Source organism: Odocoileus virginianus, chromosome 3, assembly GCF_023699985.2.
Source record: "Odocoileus virginianus isolate 20LAN1187 ecotype Illinois chromosome 3, Ovbor_1.2, whole genome shotgun sequence".
In the NCBI taxonomy this organism is placed as follows: domain Eukaryota; kingdom Metazoa; phylum Chordata; class Mammalia; order Artiodactyla; family Cervidae; genus Odocoileus; species Odocoileus virginianus.
This window is the reverse complement of record NC_069676.1, coordinates 39,433,929-39,460,511: the sequence shown is the minus strand read 5'-3', so window position 1 is coordinate 39,460,511 and position 26,583 is coordinate 39,433,929. Positions and strand designations below refer to the sequence as shown.

The 26,583-nt window shown below is 48.1% G+C and overlaps 2 protein-coding genes across 3 annotated transcripts; both read left to right on the top strand.

The window, feature by feature from the left end:
• Positions 1-853: 853 nt before the first annotated feature.
• On the top strand, positions 854-14,893 carry SH3BP5L (SH3 binding domain protein 5 like). Of its 2 annotated transcripts, none has more exons than XM_020891927.2 (8): positions 854-1,034; positions 1,184-1,290; positions 1,749-2,357; positions 8,479-8,541; positions 8,709-8,837; positions 10,338-10,499; positions 12,278-12,451; positions 13,007-14,893. In XM_020891927.2, exons 3-8 carry the CDS (start codon positions 2,175-2,177, stop codon positions 13,451-13,453), a joined length of 1,158 nt encoding a protein of 385 aa, XP_020747586.2. In that variant the 5' UTR covers positions 854-1,034; positions 1,184-1,290; positions 1,749-2,174; the 3' UTR covers positions 13,454-14,893. The 2 variants fall into 2 exon arrangements, with proteins under 2 accessions (XP_020747586.2, XP_070321318.1); XM_070465217.1 differs by having other exon boundaries at positions 1,184-1,300.
• An 8,106-nt stretch (positions 14,894-22,999) lies between these two features.
• LOC139034375 (zinc finger protein 330-like) lies at positions 23,000-24,647 on the top strand. Its single transcript, XM_070465218.1, is given in 2 exon segments — positions 23,000-23,212; positions 23,283-24,647. Coding segments are annotated over 2 exon segments (972 nt in total). The 5' UTR covers positions 23,000-23,099; the 3' UTR covers positions 24,142-24,647.
• The last annotated feature ends 1,936 nt before the right edge of the window (positions 24,648-26,583 follow it).

The following is a 26,583-nucleotide window of genomic DNA, read 5'->3' as shown; positions in this document are numbered from 1 at the left end:
ACGTTCAGTGGGACAGAGCCTGGTTCGGGGAGGTGATGGCGAAGTGCAGCGCCAGAGCCTTGGGGAGGACGCCGGCAAGAGAGATTTATGTATCAGAGCTGCCATTTAGACTTTGTTACTAACTAAGGGAACCACTGACTTCACTTGAATAAGAAAGTGAGAGTGAAGTCACTCAGTCGTGTCTGACTCTTTGCGACCCCATGGACTGTAGCCCACCAGGCTCCTCCATCCATGGAATTTTCTAGGTTAGAGTACTGGAGTGGGTTGCCATTTCCTTCTCCAGGGGATCTGCCCAAGCCAGGGATAAAACCGGGATCTCCCGCATTGCGGGCAGACGCTTAATTGTCTGAGACACCAGGGAATCCCAAACTCTTAGTTGCAGCGTGTGGATCTAGCTCCCTGATCAGGAATTGAACCTGGGCCCTCTGTATTGGGAGGTCAGTGTCTTAGCCATTGGACCACCAGGGAAGTCCCTTAAAGTGAAAGTGAAAGTCACTCAGTCGCGTCTGACTCTTTGCGACTCCATAGACTATATACAGCTCATGGAATTCTTCAGGCCAGAATACTGGAGTTGGTTGCCATCCCCTTCTCCAGGGGGATCTTCCCAACCCAGGGATTGAACCCAGGTCTCCCGTATTGCAGGGAGATTCTTTACCATCTGAGCCACCAGGGAAGCCCTATCACTTGAATAAGGGGAGTTATTTCTGAAAAAACAACCCCGCTCGCCCGGAGCACAGTCCGCTGAAGCCGGACTTCAGCAGACAAGTGCTACCGCTGCCGGATGCCCACAGCCCACTTCGGACTTCCGGGGCGAGGCCGGAAACGGTTTTGGGTGCAGCCGGAACACGGCGCCGTAAAGCAAGATGGCAGCACTCTCTTTGAGGCAATTGTCTAATCTCCGTTTAATTTCCAACCTTTCCCTATTCACCAGGGTCTCTCGACTTTCATTATCCTCCGTAGTTTTTCTCGGCACAACCCTCCCGTATTTCAGTTTCATTTATCAGTGGTAGAGGACGGGCTGGAGGCAATGTAAGGTGAGAGTCAGCGCTGTGAGACACCATTTTGTACGGAAACCGAAGGCCAGGAGAAGATGAGCGTTGAGGAATCCAGACGTGACCTGGTTAGCAGGAGAGCGTGAGAGGGAGGGGCGAGAGGGAGAAAGGCGTTTTTTTTTTTTTTACAGGATGATGTATTTCCGCTTCCTTTCGGCCTCGTTGTATTTGGTTGGACCAGCTTGTTGCGGGGAGGGCGGGGGAAGATTGTTTGCAGCGGAGATCCGCGCACGGGAAGGTAAACTGAGGTAAAGTCGAACAGGGGGCGGGCTTTGCGCCTGGCTGTGTAGGAGGCTTGCGGCCAGCCAGGGTCCTTGTGATTTAGGAAGAACGGGGGTTGGAGATGCGAGGCTCGGGTTGTCCGCAGAATTGGAGAGAGAAGAGGAGGTGGGGTGGGGCTGGGGGTTAAAAGGTGATTTGCAAAGCCGGACTGGGGTGGAATGACGCGAGCTGGGGAAGGGTTGGGGGAAATGATGGAGAGGATTAGGATGCGGAGGGAAGTCTGGAAGGCGCTGGTGGGGGAGGGGCTGGGGCCAGAGATCCTGGGACGCGGGAAAGGAGTTGAGGGGGTTGGTCGGAATGTGGAGGTGTGGGAGGAAGGTAGTAAAGTCCTTGGGAGGCTGAGGGATGATGAAAAGAGGCTGGTAGCCGACGTTCGAATGCTGACCATGTACTTGGCCATTGTTTCCCCTGCAGCTCCTCAGAGACTCTTAGCCAGCAGCCTCTGCTCAGGCCCAGCCTTCTCTCTCCAGTTGCCACCACAGCCTGGAGGCGCCTGCCTCCGCCCTCCCGAATGGTGCTCCTCCTCGCAGGCCTCGGCCCAGGATCCAGGCCCCCTTTGCCCCCCGCCTCGGAGCTATTGCTCCGGATTTCTCCTGGTGGACTCCCTGTGACTGGGAGGGAAGGACTTTTGCATATACAAAGCTATAGCTCTTGGGACCCCACTGGCCACTTGAATCTCGGCCTCTAACCGAGTCTGAGGTTCTTCTTGTGTCCTGTTTCCACCCTTGGAGAAGAGAAACCCTTCTTGCCACCCAGAGCCCAGGAAGCCCCAAGCTGGGGCCCTGGTCCCAGAATGTCAGTCCTCTTTTATGCTTAGGGCTGTGCCTTCTCCCTGCCAGCATGGCTGAACTCAGGCAGATTCCAGGGGGGCGGGAGACCCCACAAGGGGAGCTTCGGCCTGAGGTTGTAGAGGATGAAGTCCCTCGGAGCCCAGTTGCAGAGGAGCCTGGAGGAGGCGGAAGCAACAGCAGTGAAGCCAAATTGTCCCCAAGAGAAGAAGAAGAACTGGATCCTAGAATACAGGTGAGAAGACTGAGCTGGGGGAGGACAGGGAAATTAGATGGCTTTTCTGAAGAACTGTCAGATAAATGAGTTAGACTTACTCTTTTCCCAGTGCACTGGGGCAGGAAAGGAAAACAACGATTGTCAACAAATCATTGCAGTGTAGTGTTACAAGTGCTAAAAGAGTTGTGTAGGTGGGAGTACAGAGAGAGGCTGGGCCTGAGTGCCTGGGATGTGTTGCTGCTGGCTTTACTGATGAATTGAAGTGACAAATTGGCAGTAGGTGTAGGAAGCACACTTTAGGTCAGAAGAGAGTAGAACTGTTGTTTCTTTTCCAAATATGCCAAGGGGCTCAACAACCCCCTGGCATATTTGGAATGGGATGTGAGAGAAGATGTATTTGAGATTGGAGGCAATTTTGAATCTTTCCCCCTCTCCTGCTTTCTTATCATTGCCTCCCAGGGACATTCTTATTTGTGAAAGGTGAGACTTTTCATGTCTTACAAAGGTGGTACCAGGCTTAGGCCTGTAACGAAATCTGATATGTGCAGAGAGTTATATCAGGTGCGGTCAATCCTTCATAATACAGATTTCTTGCTTTGAGGATGTTGGGTCAATCAAACGAGTGGAGGAGCTGATCTGTTGCCTTGGAGCATTTACTAGTTGGTAGAGGGGCAGAACTTTGTGAAGGAGACCGTGGAGGAGGAGGACAGGCCGCACACGCAGTAGATGCATGACCAGCTGAGGCTGGATTGTGGTGTTTCTGGACAGTGGCAGGGAAGAGTTCCCTGGAGAGAAGCTGTTTAGGCAGGTGAGAGCCGGGATGCTCCTGTATGTTTGGGGCCTGAGTCTGCTGTTTGGTATGGTAGCATCCCACAGATTCTGATGTGGCAGTGATTCACACCTGCAGGTGAGCAAGAGCCTCCCAGCGCTCTCATTCCTGGGCTTCTCTGTCAACAGACCTTTATTAGGTTACTTTAGTGAGTCAGGAAGGTTTCAAAGCGACTCCTAGCATCCTTCCTGCTTTCTCTTGGTGGAGTTTCCTGGGACATGTGTGGGGAAACTGTCTGTGCTGATAGTGTAGCAGTGGTGAACCATTTGTTTACTGGCATGAGTCAGTAATTTATTTCTGCTCTGTTTCATGGGCATTGCATTGAAAACAACTCAATTTCTCCTGCTAGTTCTATATAGTTTTGTTGTCCGCCTAGGAAACAAGTTGTAGTGAAAAAAAAAAGCTTTGGGCTGAGATTCAAGCCTCTTCTAGCCCTATGATTTGTGATTTTCATGTAAGTTACATAACCTTTTCAAGCCTTCTTTTCTTCATTTGTAACATGGAAGCTTGGTCTAGCTTATTTGCACAGCTCTTTGCCGCTCTGCTCTGACCCTGTCCTGTGATTCTTTTCTTTTACAAACTCTCTTGCCTGTCTTTGATGAAAGTTTGTAGGTCTTGCTTTGAGAAAGAGATCTCTGTTTGTCAGGGAGGAGGGCCTGTTGATATCCTTCATATTCCCCTCTGCATCATTCCTTGCTCCACTCAAGAGGAGAATCAGTTGTGATTTCTTTGCTCAGTCGCTTCTGCTCCTGTGTATTTTTCCATTGCCTACACAGGCAAAAGTGGTGGTGTGAAAAGGCAACTTTCATGCTGCGCTGTTCAATAAAGTAGTCATTAGCTGCATGTGGATATTTAAATTCAGTTAAGAATCAATAAAAAAAAATGCAGTTCCTCAGGTGTTGCTGGCAGGGCAGATGTAGAACATTTCCATCATCATCGACAGTTGTATTGGGTGAACCCTGAGGGTCCGAGAATATTGAGCGAGAGTAAGATTCACCTTGCCTTCAGTGAGCTTGCAGTGTTAATGAAGCAAGAGGGACAGGAGGACCTTAGTCTCTCTTGCTAAACCAAGAGGCACGTTGTGGAATGTTGCAGGTTATGTAGGGAGGCACGGTCTTATTTTAGAGGCCTCCCTCGCTGATGAGACTGGTGTAGTTCTCTGGCCTCAGCAGAGATGCAGCGTCTTGCTGTGTGGGAGAGGCAGCTTGATGTGAGGAGCGCCTTTCATGGTGAAGGCTGGTGGCCTTCAGATCTGGGTTTGGGATCTTCTAGATGAGAAAGACATTGGGTATGTGTCTTTTGAGTTTCTTTGTAGTGTTGGCAACACGACAGTGTTGTTGTTCTTTGTAGTGTTGGCAACACTGTAGTGTTGACAGTGTGCAAGATCATGTTATCCTGATCCTGTGTTTTAGCACTTTAAATAGATTGGTGCATTCAGTGGGTCTCTACCCACAGATCCATCAGTACCTACCAGGGAAGTTTAGAAACACTTGTTCCTGAGCTTTGGCCAGACATTCTTCTCTTTGTTTGGGGTGAGAAGTTACGACTGGTGGCCTGGGCGAGTCCACTGATCCAAGGATAGCCCAAAGATGGAGACCCTCTTCAGGTATTTTCTGGAAGTCCCAGAAATGGTCCTTTAGGGCCAGGCTCTTTCTGGCGTGGGGAATGGGGATTCTTGGCAGACAGGCAGCTTGTGCCTTCTTGTCTGGAAGTTGTCTAGAATCCTTCTGGAAGTTGGAGGGAAGCCAAGTGGTTGCCAGCAGTAGGCCTACCTGAAGTGTGCTGCATCCCAGGGAAGTCTACTGGATGTCTCTGTGTGCCTTGACCTCAACACAGTTTTTCTGAGGCATCCAGGCTGGGCCTTAGCTTTCTGAGAGGCAGGGTCCCACTGACAGGAAGGAATAGAGGAGGGTAGTACTGGGATGGGCCTGGGTCTTCTCTCCTATGACCTTTCTCAGCCCTCTTTGTGATGGACACATTTCTTTCCTCAGGTAAGTAAATGCTTTCATTCACCTCTTCCTCCTCAGAGTGACTTTGCAATCTCTGGATTGCCTGAAATGTTTAGTTTAGCTTGCTCTGGAGGTCATTTTTACTTTATTTCTAAGTCTTTAGGTCATGGAACACCCCAATCCTCCTGACTGACTGTGGACTTGGGTTTTTTTTTTTTTAATAAAGATATATTAATATTTGATTTAGGGTATTATATAAATTTCAGGTGTACAATACAATTTATACGATTATACTTCATTTTGGGCTTGAGTGTTTTAATGGCTTGCACTAGTTGGGCAACAGCATCTGTCTCCTAACTGCCTTTGACTCAGTGGCCTGGCATCCTGGGCATCAGCCTGGTGTGCTCCGGGAAGGTCACCCTCCCTGCGGGCTGCAGGCTCACTGATGGATGGTGAATGCTGACTCAGGCTTCATCCTCCTCGAATTCGATTTCAGTCAGGTGCCAGGAGTCCCTGGTGCAGCAGGCCAAATGGAATGTGTCGCCAGTGGCCCAAAGCAGAGCTCTGGGTGCTTGTTGGCTCCCTGCTGTACTTTGCCCTGGGTCTGCCTCAGCCTGGCTACCCTCATCCCCTAACCCTTTGCCCTCCAGCCTGCTCTCTCCCCAGTCTCCTTGTCCTGTTAGAGCTTTGTCAATAGGAAGCCTTTTTAAATTGCTGGACGTGCTTCATGGGTACAAGTTTCAGTGTAGAAAGGCATACATGCCTGCTCCTATAGACCAAGAACCAAAGTCTTTTGTTTTCTTTCCAGTGACGATGACTTGCCATTCACTCCTCTGATGATCTTGTCAGGGTCTGAGAGTGCTTTGGGCTGTGGAACCAAATGGGATCCTGTCTTAGACCTTGGTTCACTCAGAGGAACGTTATAGGTGCCTTTTACCCACTTCTTCCTCTTCTCCCCCAAATTATTATTATCTTACCAGGACTGTAGGTGGTTTTCTTAGGTGGTGGTACTCCTGTCTTTGAGGCATCCATCTAAGGACATCAGTAGTCCTAGGAATGTAATCAACATTAGCAGAAAGCCAGATCATAGGTCAGGTCCTGGGTCCCAACTCCATCCCCGATTCCCTGCCCTATTGTTTTTTGTCTATCAAATGTGAATGGGTTGAGATAGAGAGTATTCCAGTGGGAACTGCTGAAAGGACTGGTCACCTCCTCCCTTAGATTATCTGAAATCCTCTGTGGGCCAAGTCCAGTCACAGAAAGCAGAGCCCAAAGAGGGCCTAGTTGCCTCTCACCCAGACAGGAATTGTCTTTTCTGACAATTTCTTTGTGGTAATCTCATTAGCTGAAAGTGACGTTCTTGTCAGGAAGGCCCTGTGAAACTCAAGACTGTGTGTGTGTAGGGTGGTGTTGGCACTGCCCTAGGCTTCCTCTGGGGTTCTCTGAGCCATGCCGGCTGCCTGTTTTCCACAGTGGCCACTTGTTACCGTATGAGCACTGAGTTGTGTGACTAATCAGTGGATCTTGTGCACTAGCTTCTAGATCTACACAGACCAGTACAGGAGCCACATGCGACTATCTATCCACGCTAAGGTGTGCTCTAAGGTCAGATACATGTGGATTTCAAAGCCATGGTTTTAAAAAAAAAAGTTACAATATTGGTAATTATTATTTTATGTCGATAACAGGTTGAAACTGTTATTGTTTTAGATAAATTGAGTCAAATGAAATGTACTGTTAAAATTTCATCTTGGTGGTTTTCTTTCTTTTACAAATGTGGCTTTTATAAAACTAAAAATTTCACATAAGGCTCACATTATATTTCTGTCAGATATCTCTGTTCTGAAAAGTTCAGAGACAAGTTTGTGGTCCTCTTTGAGGCCGAGTCTACATTGTTGTGAGTATGTGTATTTTCATATCATTGTTCCTGGTTTTGTTGTATGTTTCCTCCTTTGTGTTCTAGCTTATACTGTAATTAGAGCATATAACTTGATTTCTTGCATTCTTACTTGCTGACTCAGATCTTTTAGAGCTTGAGGTGAGGTACAGAAATAAAAGGACTAAAGGATCACACAGTGGGCTTTTGAAAGGGCCAAGTGAAGTATGCAGGAGCAGTGATGGCAGTGTTCCTCACTGCCTGGTGCAGGTGGAATGTAGGGCTTGGCCATGGGCAGCAAGCAGACACCAGGCTGGCTACTGCTGGCCTGTCCAGGGCTCCTGGAGGAGGAAGCTATAGCTGAGCACCAGGCATCTCTCCAGGCCCTGCTCCTCCTCGGGAGTGTCGTTGGCTCCCTGGGCCCCAGGAACTTGACCAAGGGGCGGGGAGGATACTCACGGCCAGCACCCTCCCTGCCACTGAAAGGCATGGGTGGCTTTTGTGTCTTTTGCCAGCGCTGGGGGCCAGTGAGGCATTCAGGCCAGTGTGACTGGTGAACTTCTTCCTGAGGCTCTCCCTCCTTGCCATAGGATCTACTCTGTGGGGGCCTGGGGTCCTGTCACCACTGCCCAAGCAGTTAGAGGTCTCTTGAACCACGTGTTCTTCCCTAATCTTGACCTTAATTGTCACGAAATCCTAATGATTTTGCATCCTGGATTTCCCAGGGATCTGCCCTCTCCTCTCCCACCTGAAATACTACAGACAGCCTCCACTTTTGTCTCTCTGGCCCCTCCAAGCTTTCCCTACATTGCCCAAGTCTGCCTTCCTAAACCACCGGGGGCTTCAAGCTCTGAGGGGTTGCCCCTGCTGTTGGGAGAAGGCCGAGTATCGTGTCCCTGTGCCCCAGCCTCTCTGGCTTCTCTCCTGACAGCTTGCCTGCCCCGGTCACCTGCTCTCCTGTGATTCCCAGCCCTTATCATGCCCCCGTCTCCTGTGGGCCTGTTGCTTACTATTGGGCTGTGAGCTGCTGCATCTTTGTGCTCTAAATTCTAGGTTTCATGGTGCTGAGTGTCTTAAGTGTGTAGTAAAAATATGCCGGGTGAGTAGGGCCCAGGGGTTTCTCCTTGCTTGGGACAGAGACCATTAGCTCTGAGGAGACTCCTGGCTGGAGTATGAGAAGGAGGTGGTGGTGCAGTCTGATGGCAACAGACTTGTTGTGTGCGTGCGTTGGAGTTTTCCAACCTCAATTCTCTTGTCCTTAAAATGGGGGTTTACTACTTGATACAGAGGTGGAATTGTGAGATTACAAGAGGCTGTATGTTACTAGATCTCTGACAAGAAGGCATTTGACAGTGACCTCCTGTTCCATTTCTTCCCTTCGCTACTTGGCTGGGCTTTCCCTCTGTGCCCACGTTCCTGCCCTGCCTGGTTCATATGAGGCTGCTTTCCTCCGCTGCTCTAACTTTCTGCCTCTCTCTGTGTCAGGAGGAGCTGGAGCATCTGAACCAGGCCAGTGAGGAAATCAACCAAGTGGAGCTGCAGCTGGATGTGAGTGATGCTCCTTTTCCTCACACTCTTGTGCTGGTTCCAGAGGTGCTTTCATCATTTTCTGTCCTCTCAGTACAGTGGCAGGGGAAGGGGCATGTATGAAAAACAAGAGGGGTTAGGACCCACACTTGTGCCTCCCTCTGCCCGTGTCCCTATCCTTTTGCCAGGAGGCCAGAACCACCTACCGGAGGATCCTGCAGGAGTCAGCAAGGAAGCTCAACACTCAGGGCTCCCACTTAGGGAGCTGCATTGAGAAGGCCCGGCCCTACTATGAAGCTCGGCGGCTGGCTAAGGAGGTACGGCCAGCTCACCCACATTCTGGGGTGGGGGGCTGCATGCAGAGCCTGGCCCTGTAGTCTTCTGTCTCTGTATGGGGTGTGAGACAGATCACCTTTTCTAGTTATCTTTTCCTCTTGTATCCCCTTTGAGTCATGCTCTCTTTGCTTGCTTCTCCACTCGTTTATGTCCTTTCCTTCTTTTAAAATTTTTCTTTATATAAATAATATGGTGTCACTATTAGAAGGCTGTAAGTGTAACTTGTAACTATAAAACAAAATAAGAGAACCAGAATCTTCCCCAGATTCAGCCTCATGCATGCTTTGTGATTTTTGTACCTGAAAGGTGTTTTAGTCAAGTATGAAGGTGACAGACACAGACAACTGCCTTAAAAAAGTTTGTTACTTAGTTCCTAAGGGAATAGAGCCTGTCAGATTATTCAGGACTACATGGGGAAGCACCTGAATGGGTGAGGAGGCAGAAAATGTGAGGGGAAAGCTTATTTCAGAGCTTTTATTGTAGAGCCTTTATTGTTGTTTTCGTGGGAAGGAGTGGGTAAGACAGGGTAGACAACTTTGAGCAAATTTAGGATTGGCCAGTTTGAATAACAGAGGCAGGCTCTGGGCTATGGGGAAGGTCTCTAGTTTTCTGGTACCTAGCCTTTCAGTGATTTAGAGCAGGGGACATACTGGCTTAAGAGAGTTAGATAAAGGAGGTGATGGGCTTCAGATTGGTGGACTTAAGGTGTGCTCATAGAGTAGTTCACCGTCTCTAGAAATTAGGCAGCCCTAGAAGGGCCAGCAAGGCCTCCAAGATACCAAAACATCATGAAACATAGAAAATAAAAATGTGATTAATACAGCACAAATAATCTGTAAAAAAAAAATTTTTTTTAATATATCCTGCCAAAATGGAATCACACATGTAGTGTTTTTATCTCTTTATTATTTGAGGACATGGTTCCATGTCAAGAATTACCCATCCATGCCATTGTTTTTAGGAACTTATATGATTTTCTTATGTAAGATGTACTATTATTTGTTTAACCAGTTTTCTGTAACTGAAAACTTAGGTTTGTTTCTAGTATTTTGTTTGGTAACTATGGTTATGATGAATATCTCCAAGCAGTTGTCTGGTTATTTCATTCAGCTTACCTGCTGGACTGGAGCTGATGGTCTCAACCATCAACTAAACACCTTCCAACTAAAAGGTGTGGATTTTTCTATGTTTTCCCTAGGGCAAAAGTCCAGCAGCCTTGGAGAGTGCTGGATTTTATACACTTTGCCCTCCACTGGCAGTGTCCTATTTCTACATGTATTTCTTCTCTTAGCTATACCCTTGCAACATATTCTTTGTAGAATTTTGCTTCCTCAGCACTTATCCTTAGTGCAGTTGCGAGGTGAAGCCAACATTACAGTGGGCCTTTTTCCTTCTCTCGTCCTTGCCCAGGGAGGGTCTCCGTGGGCAGCCAGGGGTCCTTTGCAGCTCACTCTCCTGGTGGTCCTTCCCCACCCCCCCAGGCCCAGCAGGAGACACAGAAGGCAGCACTGCGGTATGAGCGGGCTGTGAGCATGCACAACGCTGCCCGGGAGATGGTGTTTGTGGCTGAGCAGGGCGTCATGGCTGACAAGAACCGGCTGGACCCCACATGGCAGGAGATGCTCAACCACGCCACCTGCAAGGTGAGCCAGGCAGTGGCTGGTCCCTTCCGCCAGTTCTAGTACTTTGCTCTCCCTGAATCCTGTCACCTTCCTCACTCCTTTCTGTCTCTCTTCTGCTCCTGCCTTCCCTCAGTTTTGATTCTGTTTCAGGAAAAGTCTGGTCCTAGCTCTCTGCCCTATTTGGCCTCCAGTGTGTCCCATATATACTTCTTTTGACTTAGAAGGTCCTTCTTGGCTCTTCTTGAATCTTTGCCTCCAGATGTGGGAGTGACTCAAGTAGTTCATTCCTGAATGCTCTGGATTCAACTCTCCTTTGTTATATTTAGCTGTGACCCTTTGTTTCTATTTTCTGAATGTTCTTCCTTTCTTGCTTTTGAGCTCTGCCAGTGTACCTTGGTTTTTGAAGTATACCCCGTGTATTATTTCCAGTCTTTTCTATGGGGATTCCCTTGTGGCTCAAGTGGTAAAGAATCTACCTGTGATGTGGGAGACCTAGGTTCGACACCTGGGTTGGGAAGATCCTCTGGAGAAGGGAAAGGCCACCCACTCCAGTATTCTGGCCTGAAGTTGGACGTGACTGAGAGACTTTGGCATTGCTTTTGTGGGGGTTGGGGAGTGGGAGGATCCCTGGCATCAGCTCTAGTCTCCCACCTTCACCTTGTAAAGAGCAAGTGTCTTAGTCCATTGGCTTTACTACAAAATGACAGACTGGGAGGCTTAAACATCAAAAGTTTATTTTCTGGAGGCTAGGACATTTCAAGATCAAGGCACAGGCAGATTTGGTGTTTGCTGAGGGCCTGCTTCTTGCTTCCCATACGGCCAGCTGTCTTTTCACTGTATTATTACATGGCTAAAGGACTGGGGGAGCTCTTTGAAGCCTCATTTATAAGGCAGATAATTTCATTAGTGAGAGCTCCCTGCTCTTGAGCTAATCACTTCTTAGAAGGCCCACATTAAGGTTAGGATTTCAACACAAGAATTTTTTTTTGCAGGGGGATGGGGTGGGGCATGTACTTCTCTGGTGGTTAAGATTTCACCAGTGCAGAAGGTGTGGGTTTGATCCCTGGTGGGGGGAGCTAAGATCCCACATGGCTGGTGGCCAAAAAAACCAAAGATAAAACAATGTAACATATTCAATAAAGACTTTAAAAATGGTCCACATTTAAAAAACAAAACACCTTAAAAAAAAAGTTTGAGGGGACACAATCATTTATTTTGTAGGAGTGTCAGCTCCTGATGAGTGGTCATGTCTCAAGTTTTTTTGTGTGCTCCTCCTTAGTCCAGGCCCATGGGTCACATGAGGGCAGGAGTTCCACTCCTCTGGAACTCACACAGCCCTGGGGGAGGGGTTGCTGAGTCTGGGTGTGCGTGAGGTCGACTCCTTGGTCTTGGTGGATGCGGTGGCTGGAGCCCTTGCCTGTTACCTGCTTGGACATGGAAACCTAGAGAACCCAGTGCAGAGCTGTGGCTCTCCCAGTGAGGCTCCTCCCTCCCCCCAACCCCCAAGGTTGAGCTCTGAGAACCATGATGTGGCAGATGTGTCACAGATGGATGGACATTTCCTGCACGCTCGTGAGCAGGCTAGAGGACCTCAGCACCTCCTGGCAGCAACAAAGCTGAGAGGTGGCGGGTGGTGCGGCTAACAGTAGGCAGGCGCGAGGACCCACGGTTCTCTTGTGTCTTGGCAGCTCAGTGCCGTCTCTGGGCTCTGTAGACAGTTTAACATTTGGAGTGACAAGACGGGGCAGGAGTGAGGGTCTGTGTTCAGTGATGTGTGTGCTCCGCCCCACTTGGCCCAGGTGAACGAGGCAGAGGAAGAGCGGCTTCGTGGTGAGCGGGAGCACCAGCGGGTGACGCGGCTGTGCCAGCAGGCCGAGGCTCGGGTTCAGGCCCTGCAGAAGACCCTCCGCCGTGCCATTGGCAAGAGCCGGCCCTACTTTGAGCTCAAGGCCCAGTTCAGCCAGATCCTGGAGGTAGCTGAGTGGGGGATGGGGGTGGAGGTCGGGGGAAGGATGGGAGAGGGGGCAGGCTAGGAAGGGAGGGCAGGTAGAGGGAACACTAGTCTGTTTCTCTGCGCCATCCACCAGGCCCGTGTAGTGGGACAGGTATGTTCAGAATGACTCCACAGGAACGGGAGTTGGGGTTGGAGAATGGATGCTGACAGAAGGGAGGTAAAGGAGAAGTGAGAATTGGGGGAAACCAGAGAGAATGGGGAGCGAAGAATTGGCCAGACAGGGAAAGGGAACAATGGGAAGAGGAGAAACAGTGGGTGGGAATGAAGACCTAGGAGGAAGGCCCTGGAATGTCAGGCAGGACCAGGGCAGGTTGCTGGGGAAGGAGGATCCCAGGAAAAAGAGGAGTGGAGAGGGGCTGGGTAGGGTTGGTTCTGCACTGCAGATGAGTGGTTGGGGATGAGCAGAGCCCAGATTGGGAACGGGACATCTCAGTGGGTTTGAGAGGACTTGGCAGCTCCAGGGGCCTCAGACAGCTGCCCAAAGAGTCACCTGACTCTGACCCTCCTTCTGCAGGAGCACAAGGCCAAGGTGACGGAGCTGGAGCAGCAGGTGGCCCAGGCCAAGACCCGTTACTCAGTCGCCCTGCGCAACCTGGAGCAAATCAGCGAGCAGATTCATGCGCGGCGCCGGGGCCAGCCTGCTCATACCCTGGGCCAGAGGCGCTCCTCTCCAGTGGGGGCGGAAGCTGGGCCTGATGGTGGCGAGGATGCGGACAGCGGGATCATTGAGGGGGCGGAGGGTGGAGGGCTGGAGGAAGGCGTCAGCCTGGGGCCTGGCCCTGCCCCGGACACCGACACGCTGAGCCTGCTGAGCCTGCGCACTGTGGCTTCGGACCTGCAGAAATGCGATTCTGTGGAGCACCTGCGGGGTCTCTCAGACCACACCAGTCTAGATGGCCAGGAGCTGGGACCTCGGAGTGGGGGTCGTGGAGGTCGCCACCAGCGCAGTATCAGCCTGTAACCCCGTGCTCAGGGTGGCTGATGCATTCATACCACCACTGGCCCAAGGAGGGCCTTGCAGGTTCCTAGCTCCCTCTCCTCGGGTCCTTGCTTCCCTCAGAGAGGGCAGGTTGGCTGTGTCTTGAGTCTGTTGTATATGTCCTGGCTTTCTCACCTGGCCCTGCCCCCCACAGGTGGCAGCTCTCTTTGCCTTACCCTTTCAGAAGGCTTATCTTTGGCTCTGACATCTCCTTTCCCTGTGTTGGTCCTTCATAGTCTGTCTGTCTACTGCCCTCTTTCTGACTTCTGTCTGGTTTTTCCCCTCAGGGAAATCTGTCTGGGCGGCACAGGGAAAGCATCAGAGAAGGTGGGCACTGGATCTGGGTCCCAGCATCTTGGTCCCCCCAGCTTGAGTGAATGGATGGGTCCCCCTCCCACCTACTCATCTCCCAGGTGGTTCCTGGGATGCTGTGGAACCCTCCAGCAGCCCAGCAGCCCATCCTCTGTCCCAGCCTGCTCGTGGGTAACATGTAAGAAGTGCTGCAGGACTGTGTGCCTCTGGAAGACACCACCCATCCCTTCAGTACTCCCTCCTCATGACCGAAGCCATCTGTGCCTCAAAGCAGGACTTGAGGGATACTGGTGTCAGGGAAGGTGAAGCCCAATCCCATTGTCAACAGAGGGGACACTACCAACTCCAAACAGGCTCCTGTGTGCGTTGCGTTTCCCCAGCTGGGCTGTGTCCAACATTGCCAAGGTGCTAGTGGGTCCATGTTGGGGGGTGGAGATGTAGTGAGGTTCTGACGGCTGAAGCTCTTCCCATTTCTGCTGTGGAGTTAGGTCTGTTTACTTTTTCTGGGTAGAGGATGCTGAGCCAAATCTCAGCATTCTTCTACAGGGTGGAGTTAGGGAATTTGGTGCTCAATTGCTCTCCCTTACTCTTCCCAAAACCAAACCATACCTAGTCCAGGATCTCTTGGGGGATGCTCAGGTTTGGCTGCAGAACCTCTGCTGATACAGGGCAGGGTTGGCCTGCGGTGAGGGAACCCACCCTCCATAGGGAGCAGTTTCAGGTGTCTGATGGCACTCCCATGCTGTGTGGGGGAAAGGCAGGGAAGCTACACTGGATCTGGGTGCCTTGGGGAACCGATCCTCCTGTCCCACCCCAGGAGGGCTGAGAGCTGGACTCTGGACAGGAGAATTTGTGCCTAGGCCTGTGTGCTGCTGCCATCAACTAGGGGGGGTGGGGGGTGGGGAGCAGGCCTTCAAATTGAGGTTGTCTCCCTGTCCCAGGGTTAAAACAGGATGGTCATGATGAGAACTGCCAGGTTTGAGGTGGCCATGGTGGAGGGAAAATGGAGGAGGACGTGGGCGTGCGTGCGTGCATGCATGTGCCTGTGTGTATGAGGGGAAAGGGTCTGCCCCTGATTTTATTTAAATAAAATAGTTTATGTAACAGTAATGTTTATTGTCCCTTTCAGGGGAGGGAAGAGGAGAAAGGGGTGAAGATGGAGAGAAAGGAGGAGCAGGGTGAAGCAAGGTGCATTTTGATGGAGTAGTCAGGGAAGGTCTCTTGGGAGGTGAAGGATGAGAATGATCAAACTTGCAGCCATGAGAGGAGGGAAGGCTTATGGCCACAGGGCTGGGGTGAATGCACACCAGGTTAGTGGTGTCTGGCAACACTATCCCCCACCCCCGACAACCACCAATCTGCAAGCCAGGAAGGGCTCTCTGCAGGGTGGGGTGGGTGTGTCAGCCACTGGTGGTATAGATGAGATGGTGCTGCCAATCCTGGACATGAGCATAAATAAAGGGGAGCGACAAGTAGGATTATGGCATTTAGCAAATAAACAGGGTGCCCAGTTAAACTTGAGTTCCAGATAAGACAGTGTTTTTGCCTCCCTGCAGTGTTTAGGACATACGTATTGTCAATTGTCTGAAATTAAAATTTAACATAGGTAAAAGGTGACTCTCAAGTCAGGGCTTGACCTGTTGTGGATCAGGAGGAGTTTGAGTACGTTTGGGCTGGCAGCCTGTGAAACATCCGGTGGAGTCAGGTTGGGGAAAAGATAAGAACTTCAAAGACTGCGGAGGTGGAGTGAAGGCTTTCAACTGAGCCCTACCAGAGGTGAGCCTGCATTTATAACCAGCTGAGGACCAAGTCAACTGAGGGATGGAGAAGATGCTAACAGGGAGGAGGGAGGGGAGAAACTGAGTGGGAAATGGGTATCTTGACCTTTAAGGGGCAAGGTGAAGGCCAGCAGTTAAAGGGACAGGAGGGCAGAGGAGTGACCCTGGTGATCTTAGATGGTAGATGGGCCATTAGGAGCCACCATGTACGCTTTGACAAGATTGTCCAGGTGTGAGACTGCCTTTCCTGACCTGACTTCTTAATTGAGAAATAAATGCAATAAGGTAGTTGGGTGCCAAATACTTGCTTTATCACTGGAAAAGCTGCTCTGAGTATATGGCCTGTGTCCTTGGCCAAGTGGGTCCAGGGTCCTGCTTCCCTATGCAGTCTGTGGCAGTGAGGGACCTGTAAGGCTCCTCATTCAAAGGAGCCCCCAAAAGAAGGGCTGGCCATGCCTACCAGTTTCTCTGTGCAAGATCACCTACTAGATGAGGCAATAGTGGAGAGAGAACAGGAGGGTTAATGCTAATGGTGGAGCAGGGCAAATGTGCCCCCAGCCCTATTGCAAGAGTAGTGGATTGCACTGTGTGTCCCACGTACCAGGCATATGCATTGACCCATGTAGCACCATGACCACATTAAAGGGTAGATATCACCAGTATTGCCTTTTCATAGATGAGAATACAGGCACAGTAGGGGTGCCCAGTCCTCTGCACTTATTCTTATAGAAGGTAATGGAGGCAGTTGGACTTTAGAGCAGGGGTCCCCAACCCCTGGGCCATGGACCAGTACCGGTCTGTGGTCTGTTAGGAACCAGGCCACACAGCAGGAAGTGAGCAGCTTTGCTCTCGAGTCCAAACTCTTCAGCCTTTGAGTGAAGGTGCCAAAAGGAACTAGAGGTGAGAAAGTAGAGGGAATAGTGTAGTCAGCTCTTAGGAAGCTTTATTGGGAAGACAAAAAGCTTGGAACTGTCAGGATGGTCAAAGGAAATTAAGCAAGAGATGGAGAAGTTATGGGGATCTGGAGCCTTCTCCATTTTTGTACCATGTTACATCATGGTCATAGTGATAATGACTTGTGAGTTATGGCCTCCTCAAGTGAGCAATGGGGCCTCAGTCTCCCTGGTACCCATCACCTAATAAATGTGCTTTTGTGTCTCCCTGCTGTGATCCAAATCTATAGCAGGTTATAGGTGGTCCCTGACCTACAATAATTTTATTTGATTTTTTGACTACAATGATGAGAAAGCTATACACATTCAGTAGAAACTGTACTTAAAGTTTTGAATTTTGTTGATTTTTTTCCCTGGGGTTAGTGGTGTGATGCTGGACAGCGACCACAAGCTGTAGTTCCCAGTCAGTTGCATGATCATGAGGGTAGACAACTGATACACATAGAACCATTCTATACTCATACAGGCATTCTGTTTTCCACTTTCAGTACAGTATTCAATAGGGGCTTCCCTGGTGGCTCAGGGGTAAGAATCCGCATGCAATGCAGGAGATGTGGGTTCAGTCCCTAGGTCGGGAATATCCCCTGGATAAGGAAATGGTAACCCACTCCAATATCCTTGCCTGGGTAATCCATGGATAGAAGAGTGGCAGACTACAGTCCATGGGGTTGGAAAGAGTTGGACATGACTTAATGACTAAACAACAACAGTATTCAATAAACCACATGAGGCATTTAACATTTTATTATAAAATAGTCTTGTGTTAGATGTTTTTGCCCAATTGTAGGCTAATGTAAGTGTTCTGAGCACATTTAAGGTAGTTTAGGCTAAGCTATGATGTTCAATCAGTTAAGTGTATTAAGTGCATTTTTCACTTAGGATATTTTCTACTTATGATGGGTTTGTCAGGATGTACCCTCCATTGTAGGTCTAGGAAAATCTATACTTTGTTAATACTGCAGTTAGGAGATAAGGATCTGTATCTATGGTCCTAGAAACTCCACATCTCCAGGGGGTGGTTTTCAAATTTATGCTTCAATTTTATGACCTGTATGATGAGAAAATCTAGATGTGTTCAGCACAATGCCAGGTCAGTGATCCATGTTAGCAGTTCTCTGAAGCTTCATAATGCAATGAAATTCACGAAGGGAGCCCTCTCCCCATCTTGTGCCAAACCAGGAGGCCCTTTATAAAGATCCCACTGAAGGTTGGATTTCCCTATTTGGATATGATTTTTGTAGTTTTCCTTACTCTGCCTTGCATGTGGCAGGGAGATGGGCTTCTTGGGCTGTTATGGTCCTGCTCTGTCAGTAGGGGGCAGCAACCACCAGGAAGCCAGCGAAGTGAGCTCTTGGGTCTCCAGCTCTGTCAGCATTATTGTGTTAGTCCTGCAGCATTACGACGTTCGCCTCCTGGGCACTGGGCAGCAGGGACTGGGAGCAGTGGGGTGTGGGTTGGGGTTCATACCCACGAGTTGAACCTTGGCTGTCCCCATATGGGCCTCTTGCCTTCCAGCTTGTCTTGGAATCAGCAACTGGGTGAAAGCTGGGCCAAGTCTGCTGTGGGGCATGTCGTTTGAGACCACAGGTTCTATGCCTGTTGAAATACTAGTGTTTCTTCTTAGAGCTTACTTCTTTTATTTTCCTTTCTAGTGTCCTGCCCCTTTCCCTCCCTCACCCTTTTTCTTTATTACCCTCTTGGGAAATCCCATTGACTTTTCCCACCACACTATGTCATAGCCTAAACTAAGGAAACAAGGGGACCATTTCACTGGTTGGCGAAAGTCCATGTGGTTTATTAAGAAATATTTGGGCTTCCCAGGTGGCATTGGTGGTAAATAACCCACTTGCCAAAGCAGGAGATGTAAGAAATGGAAGTTCAGTTCCTGGGTTGGCAAGATCCCCTGGAGAAGAGCATGGTAACCCACTCCAGTATTTTTGCCGGGAGAATCCCATGGACAGAAGAGCCTGGTGGGCTACAGTCCATGATCACAAAGAGTTGGACACGACTAAAGCAACTTAGCACAAGAAATATTTACCAGGATCTTCCAGGTTGCCAAACACTGGTAGGGCTTGTTAGGAACACAGAAAATATACCATGGGTCAGACATCCAGGTAAGGAATACAGGGGTGCACTTAGCTAATAGATGATGCAGGGCAGTAAAAAAATAGGTCATTAAAGAGGGATGCAGTCAAGAAGGCTCTGGGAGGTTAGTCGAGCTGAGGATACTCAAGTTCTGAACCAGCCTCTGGCCTTTGGCTGAAGGTGGTAGCAGGAAGACCCACCGCACCCCCGTGCCCCCGCCTTCCAGTCTTCCTGTCCCTATGCTTCACTCTTCTGAAATCTGGCCTGAGCTTTTCTAGCCTGGGCCTGTGTCACCCCCATGTTGGTGTTCTCAGGGCATGGCTCATGGTACCCTCCACCGAACATTTGCCCCACAGGCTTGCTTATACTCATGCTACTCTTTGTATACATTTCCGCCCTGCTTAACTTAGATTTCTACCTGTGGCTTGAGGCCCAGCTCATGTGGAATTTTGACCAAAGGCCTTTCAGGTTTCCCAGCTTTCCAGCCAAGTCTGAATTAATCCCACCACCCAAGTTCCACAAGGGTCTTCTGACTTAATGCAGCACTGGTCCAATGTCACCCCTGGGGTCTTTCCTGACTCCATCTTACTCAGTACATAACATAATACAATAGACATTGTGACTATATGTTACTCAATACAGTGATTCTATGTCATGTATGGTCTAAAGTGGGATACTTGAGGGAATTCCTTGCAGTCCAGTGGCTGGAACTCCATGATTCCACTGCAGGGGGCATGGGTTTCATTCCCAGTGAGAGAACTAAGATCCTGAAAGCCACATGGCAAAAAAAAAAAAAAAAAAAAAAAAGAGACTTGAGTGTGAAAGAGGGGAAGATGTGACCCAAGACTGAAAGGCACTGATCCCACTGTCCACAGAGGGCTGTCATTGACTTGCCTTTGCCAGAAGGGGCTGTGTGCACATTGCATGAGCAACTTAGCTTCTCTGGGATTTGGTGTTCCAGTCTGCAGGAAGTGGGTCTGAACTGGGCAGATAATCTCTGAGGTTATCAAAAACACTGAAGTTATATGGCCAGTGAAGGAGACTGGACCTGTCAGAGATGTTTCAGTGGAGGATGTGATACAGTGAATGTGTTGGGGTCAGAACATGAGAACTCCAAGACTAGGGTTGATTAAGGCCTAACCCAGAGTTAGTGGAAAGATGCTGGACATTTCTGTTTTGGGTATGAGGTGATGACTGTCCATTGTGGTCAAGGAACTTGGTATGGTGGGCAGTGGTTTCTCCTTCCCCATGTGAGGCAGGTGGTGGTTGCAACACAACAGGGACATATCAGCTTATTCATCAGCATAGTTCAGAAGAGAGGGTGGAAAAATGAATTTTTTCCCCCATTTAGGACAGAGGAGCTTTGTGACCTAGGATGGGATAAAGGTCAGAGCTGTGGAGTTTGGCAAGACAAGGCAAACTCTTTTTTCCTCAGCTGCTGCTTCATCTCACATGCTTTCTGTGCTACCCTGTCCCTTTTCTTCTCTCCTTATGATTTCCATGACAACATTAGAAGGGCAGGGTCCTCTCCATATCCAACAGGAGCGAATTTCATTCTTGCCTTCTCCAGAGGTGATGCAGGAATTCTTACAAGTGTTGTGGGGCTGTGGGAGGAGTGATTGTGGAAGCTCCTGGCATGAAAGGCTTCCTGGATTTTCGGACTTGCTGCTATTTAGGGGGAAGATGAGAGGCCCTCACCTAACATCACTCTCCCTCCTTCTAACCTCAATGTTGCTGCTGTGGTTTCAGCCTCCCCCTCTTCTTGGAGAGAGAAGCCGGAAGCCCACCTGCCGCTTTACCCCTGGATGTGTGTGTGCGTGCTGAGTCACTTCAGTTGTGTTCAACTCTTTTCAATGCTATGGACCATAGCCCACCAGGCTTCTCTGTCCATGGGATTCTTCAGGCAAGGGTACTGGAGTGGATTATCATGCCCTCCTCCAGGGGATCTTCCTGACACAGGGATCAAACCCTTGTCTTCAGCATCTCCTGCATTGGCAGGTGGGTTCTTTACCACTAGCACCACCTGGGAAGACCAAACCCCTGGGTGGGAGTGTGCCCTCCTGCTCCCCTCCCATTTGTCCTTCTTCTAGCTGATCCTTACTCAACCCCTGCTTTCATGTTGGACAGGATTTCCAAAACTTCTAATTACAAGCCACTGCTTCTCTCTCAAACAGTTGCACTTAGCATAGGGACTGTGGCTACCCAGTTGGAAGAGACCTGTCAAGAAAGGCATGAGGCCTCAGGATGGTCACCCTTAGAGAGGAAAGCTATGTGTTCACAGCACCAACAAAAACCAAACTCAAGGTTAAAGAAAATTGCAGTCAGGTATTTAACTTGTCATCTTCAGTATACTATTTATTTTTTTCTGAATTGATTAAAAAATATATATATATTTTAAAGATACATGCAGAGAGACTATGACAGGTGAAAAGGCAAAATCTGAAAGGTAGCAAACTGATTGGAACACATACATGGAGAGAGGTAAGAGGAAACACTGCAACTAGAGAAACCACAAGAACTGGAGAAAGTGAAAGAAGTGGAATAGAAGAGAGGAAGCAAGACAAAGATACGTGTGTGCACTCAGCTGGAGGGAGGGACCTCAGAGATAAGAAGAGGGCAACACCCCCAGGTGACAGAGCTGGTAGCAGAGATGGTACTCAGAGGTGCCTGGACACTAATTGAGCCAAGTCAGATTTATAGCCCTCCCTTATCTTGACTTGGCCTAAGTTTTATAGGGGTGGGACCATTCCTGGAGCTCTGTACCTTCTGAAACCGTCTGCTGGCCAGATTTATGGCTCTGTTGTCAGGGAAATCACTGATAAATCTTGTCTCAGACATGCCCTGCCCTCCATTGGCTCCAGCCGTGTTTGATATCCAGTAATGGAAAAGCAGATCCTGTGAGTTGTGAAGAACATTCAACTGAATAAATTTTTAAATATCTTACTGGCTTTATTCAATAATTCATGAATCAGGTAGTGTTCCATCTAGTGAATGGAAAAGAGCTCCAAGGAGCTGTACAAATGAAAGACATTTATAGGCGGAAGGGAGCAGGAAAAGGGAAGACATACTGGCAAAAATGGACTCATTGTAGCAAGATCACCTTCCTTTAGGGGGCTGCAGAAGTCCACCATGCAGATTATTTCAGTAGTGATGACCAGATAATTCCTGGTTGACTGGTTTAAAATTCCATTCCTGGGAGAGGCTGAAACTATAATTACACTAAGCATTAAGTCCATGGGGCTTAGCATAAGTGACTACATTTTGGGCCTGTTTTCTTGCTATCCACAGGGTGAATTCAAGACATAGGCAGAGCCCATGGAAGACAGAGGAGAGAGGTTGCCATCCCAGGAAATTCTTGAATTCTTGGAAGTAGCTATCCTATTACCAGAAGGGGACCAAGGGGGATGTTCCTTAGGACATGCCCAAGGACCTCTGGGCAGTTCTGCACAAAGAGGATTTCATTGCCTGAGGATTTGTATGCTGGAACCTAGCCAAAGCTGAACAAGCCACTTTTTAATCAAAACAGTGTTGTTTTCTTGAGTTCTTATGGGATCTAAGAATTTTGTGCATGAAAATGTCAGTGCACTGAGAAAAGAAAAAATATTCGCTTCTCACCTGGCCTTCATCTTAAACATAGCTCAGTAGGGAGATATCACCCAGAGACTCTGGCCCAAAGAGGATTCTTCTATAACCCTTGTTCCTAAAGTAGCTTTGTCAGACAAGCAGCATAAATATCACCTGGAACTTGTTAGAAATGCATGTTCTCAGGCCCCAGCATTCCAGACGTACTGAGTCAGAAATTCTGGGGGTGTCACCAGGACCTGCTAAATAAGCCCTCCACATGATTCTGGTGCTCACTGGAGCCTGAGAATAGGCAGGTATAGGGCATGTGGTAAATGCATATGGGGGTCCTAAGATTTGCACTTCATTTACCTTTTATTTGCCAAAATGAGTAACTTGGCCTAACTTAAAAGGAGTGGGAAGTAAAACTTACAATGTGCCCTGGAAGTGGGAGTTCTGGGTGTTTTAGGCCATGTGTGTGTGTGCATGCTAAGTTGCTTCAGTTGTAGCCTACTCTTTGTGATCGTATGGGCCATAGTCTTCCAGGCTCCTCTGTTCATGGGATTCTCCAGGCAAGAATACTGGAATGGGTTGCCATGCCCTCCTCCAGGGGATCTTCCTGACCCAGGGATCAAACCTGTGTCTCTCATGTCTACCTGCATTGGCAGGTGGGCTCTTTACCACTGGCACCAACTGGGAAGCCCATTTTAGGCCATGCTGCTGCTGCTAAGTCACTTCAGTCGTGTCCGACTCTGTGTGATCCCACAGATGGCAGCCCACCAGGCTCCCCATCCCTGGGATTCTCCAGGCAAGAACACTGGAGTCTTCGGGTTTAGTAGCATTTTTTTCTAGAGCCGTAGTTCGCGCGTTGGAGCTGTTGCCGCCGCGGGCCAGCTTCACGCCCTTTCCTGCCCCCCGGCCCCCGGAAAAGAAGGGAAAATGCCTAAAAAAAAGACTGGTGCAAGGAAGAAGGCAGAGAACCGCCGGGAACGTGAAAAACAGTTAAGAGCATCAAGAAGCACCATAGATTTAGCTAAACATCCATGCAATGCGTCAATGGGTCATTTCTAGAGAAGAGAAGGAAGACAAAAGAAGAAATGACTCATCCATAAATAGATGCAGTGAGGGCTAGACTTTGGAATGTGACAAGTGTCAGAGACGGCAGAAGAATAGAGCGTTCTGCTACTTTTGTAATTCTGTACAGAAGGTACCAATTTGTGCACAGTGTGGGAAAACAAAGTGCATGATGAAGTCTTCAGACTGTGTCATAAAGCATGCTGGTGTCTACAGTACTGGCCTTGCCGTGGTGGGTGCAATATGTGACTTCTGTGAAGCTTGGGTCTGTCATGGGAGGAAATGTCTCAGCACACACGCCTGTTCTTGCCCTCTTACCGATGCTGAGTGTGTGGAATGTGAACGGGGTGTGTGGGACCACGGAGGCAGAATTTTCAGTTGTTCTTTTTGCCATAACTTTCTTTGTGAAGATGATCAGTTTGAACATCAAGCCAGCTGCCAGGTTTTAGAAGCGGAAACATTTAAATGCGTTTCATGCAATCGGCTTGGTCAACATTCCTGTCTCCGTTGTAAGGCTTGTTTCTGTGATGATCATACAAGGAGCAAGGTGTTTAAGCAAGAAAAAGGAAAACAGCCTCCCTGCCCTAAATGTGGACATGAAACTCAGGAAACTAAGGATCTTAGCATGTCAACACGCTCCCTGAAGTTTGGCAGGCAAACTGGAGGTGAAGAGGGAGATGGAGCTTCTGGGTATGATGCCTATTGGAAGAACCTTGCATCTAATAAGTATGCTGGTGCTAGCTACCATGATGAGGAAGAAGATGAGTACGAAGCAGAGGATGATGAAGAGGAAGAAGATGAAGGTGGAAAAGATTCAGATGCTGAGTCGTCAGATTTGTTTACTAATTTGAATTTGGGAAGGACCTATGCCAGTGGCTATGCTCACTATGAGGAACAAGAGAACTAGGAGAGCTGCTTGCCCTTTGATGACCTTGTCTCAGGAGCTGGGATGTGTGTGCTTGATGAACCATGTGTGGATGTTCAAAAGTATTATACACATTGTTACTTAGCCTTGTGCAGAGACTAGTCACATTTACTGGGACAAGGAGTAGGGCATAGCTTAATAGGAACTGATAATCAGGCTTCTAACCTAAGAAAAATGAATTTCAAATGTAATATGATTGATTTAAGCAATTGAAGCATCATGGGTTGGATTTTTACTGATTTCTGTAATCTAGTAGGTTTTGCCAATTAAATACATATATAGGATAAAGGAATAGGATGATAATATATTTGTTTGAAATGAAATTGCTGTTTTTATTAAAAAAGCTGCTTATAAAATCATTTTGTCTGATTTTGTAAAATGTAATGGGTAAAATGAATTATTGTATTTTTTCTTGTTTGTCCATAGGATAAAAGTCAGATGTTATATGCTAAATTTTCATTAAATAGTCATGTTATCTTAAGTCATTATATGTATGTTTCAGCCATTGACTCATTCAGTTCTTTCTTCACAGTGTGTGTCCTGAACAATACCTGTTATTTATGTAAATGTATGGACAAAGGTGACCATATAGCCATTTTTCAGAGACACAGAACCACTATTATTACACAGCTGTTTTACCTAGCAAATTTGATTTCTCTTTGAATAAATCTAGTATCTCACTTAAAAAAAAAAAAAAAAAAAGAACACTGGAGTGGGTTGCCATTTCTTTCTCCAATGTGTGAAAGTGAAAAGTGAAAGTGAAGTCGCTCAGTTGTGTCTGACTCTTAGGGACCCCATGGACCACAGCCTACCAGCCTCCTCCATCCATGGGATTTTCCAGGAAAGAGTACTGGAGTGGGGTGCCATTGCCTTCTCCAATTTTAGGCCATAGATAGTGTTAAATAACAAAAATTCAACTGGGTAAATTTCCAAGATCTAATTGGCTTTATTGAATGATTCGTGAATCACTCAGCATCTCATCTAGCAAGTAGAAAAGGGCTCCAAGATTGGAAGAATTAATATTCTTAAAATGGTCATACTACCCAAAGCAACAAAGGCCCATCTAGTCAAAGCTGTGGTTTTTTCAGTAGTCATGTATGAATGTGAGAGTTGGACTATAAAGAAAGTTGAGTGTCAAAGAACTGATGCTTTTGAACTGGTGTTGGAGAAGACTCTTGAGAGTCCCTTGGACTGCAAGGAGATGCAACCAGTCAATCCTAAAGGAAATTGGTCCTGAATATTCATTGGAAGGACTGATGCTGAAGCTGAAGCTTCAATACTTTGGCCACCTGATGCAAAGAACCAACTCATTGGAAAAGACCCTGATGCTGGGAAAGATTGAAGGCAGGAGGAAAAGGGGACAACAGAGGATGAGATGGTTGGATGGCATCACCTATGTGATGGACATGAGTTTGAGTAAGCTCCAGGAGTTGGTGATGGACAGGGAGACCTGGCATGCTGCAGTCCATGGGGTCGCAAAGAGTCGGACATGACTGAGTGACTGAACTGACCCAAAGCAATCTACAGATTTGATGTGATCTTTGTCAAATTACCCATGACATTTTTCACAGAACTAGAACAAATAATCCTAAAACTTATATGGAACCATAAAAGACCCAAAATTTCCAATGGAATCCTGAAGAAAAAGAACAAAGTAGGAGGCATAACCCTCCCAGACTTCAGATAATACAACAAAGTTACAGTAATCAAAACAGTGTGGTATTGGGATTTCCCTTGTGGTTGAGTGGTTAAGAATCCACCTGCCAATGCAGGGGACATGGGTTTGATTCCTGGTCTGGGAAGACCCCACATGGCTTGGAGCAACTAAACCCATGCACCACAACTACTGATGCCCGCACATCTAGACCCTGTGCTCTGCAACGAGAAGCCATTGCAATGGGAAACCTGTGCACTGCAATGAAGAGTAGTCCCTGCTCACTGCAACTAGAGAAGGCCTGCATGCAGCAATATAGATCCAGCACAGCCAAAAATAATAAATAAATAGATAAATAAAATTTTAAAAACGACAACAGTGTGGTATTGACATAAGAGCAGGCATATGGATCAATGAAACAGAACACAGAGCCCATAAATAACCCCACGCATCTATGGACAATTAATCTTTGACAAAGAAGACAAGAATATGCAATGGAGAAAAGACAGTCTCTTTAGCAAGTGGTTTTGGGAAAGCTGGACAGCAGGATGGAAATCAATGAAGTTAGAGTGTACTTTCACATCATAGCCAAAAGTAACACAAAATGGCTTAAAGAATTAAATAAAAGACAATACCAAAGAACTAGAAGAGAACATAGACAAAACATTCTGTAGACATAAGTTGTAGCAATGTTTTCTTAGGTCAGTCTCCCAAGGCAATAGAAATCAAAGCAAAAAATAAACAAATGGGATCTAGTAAAGGAAAGGAAG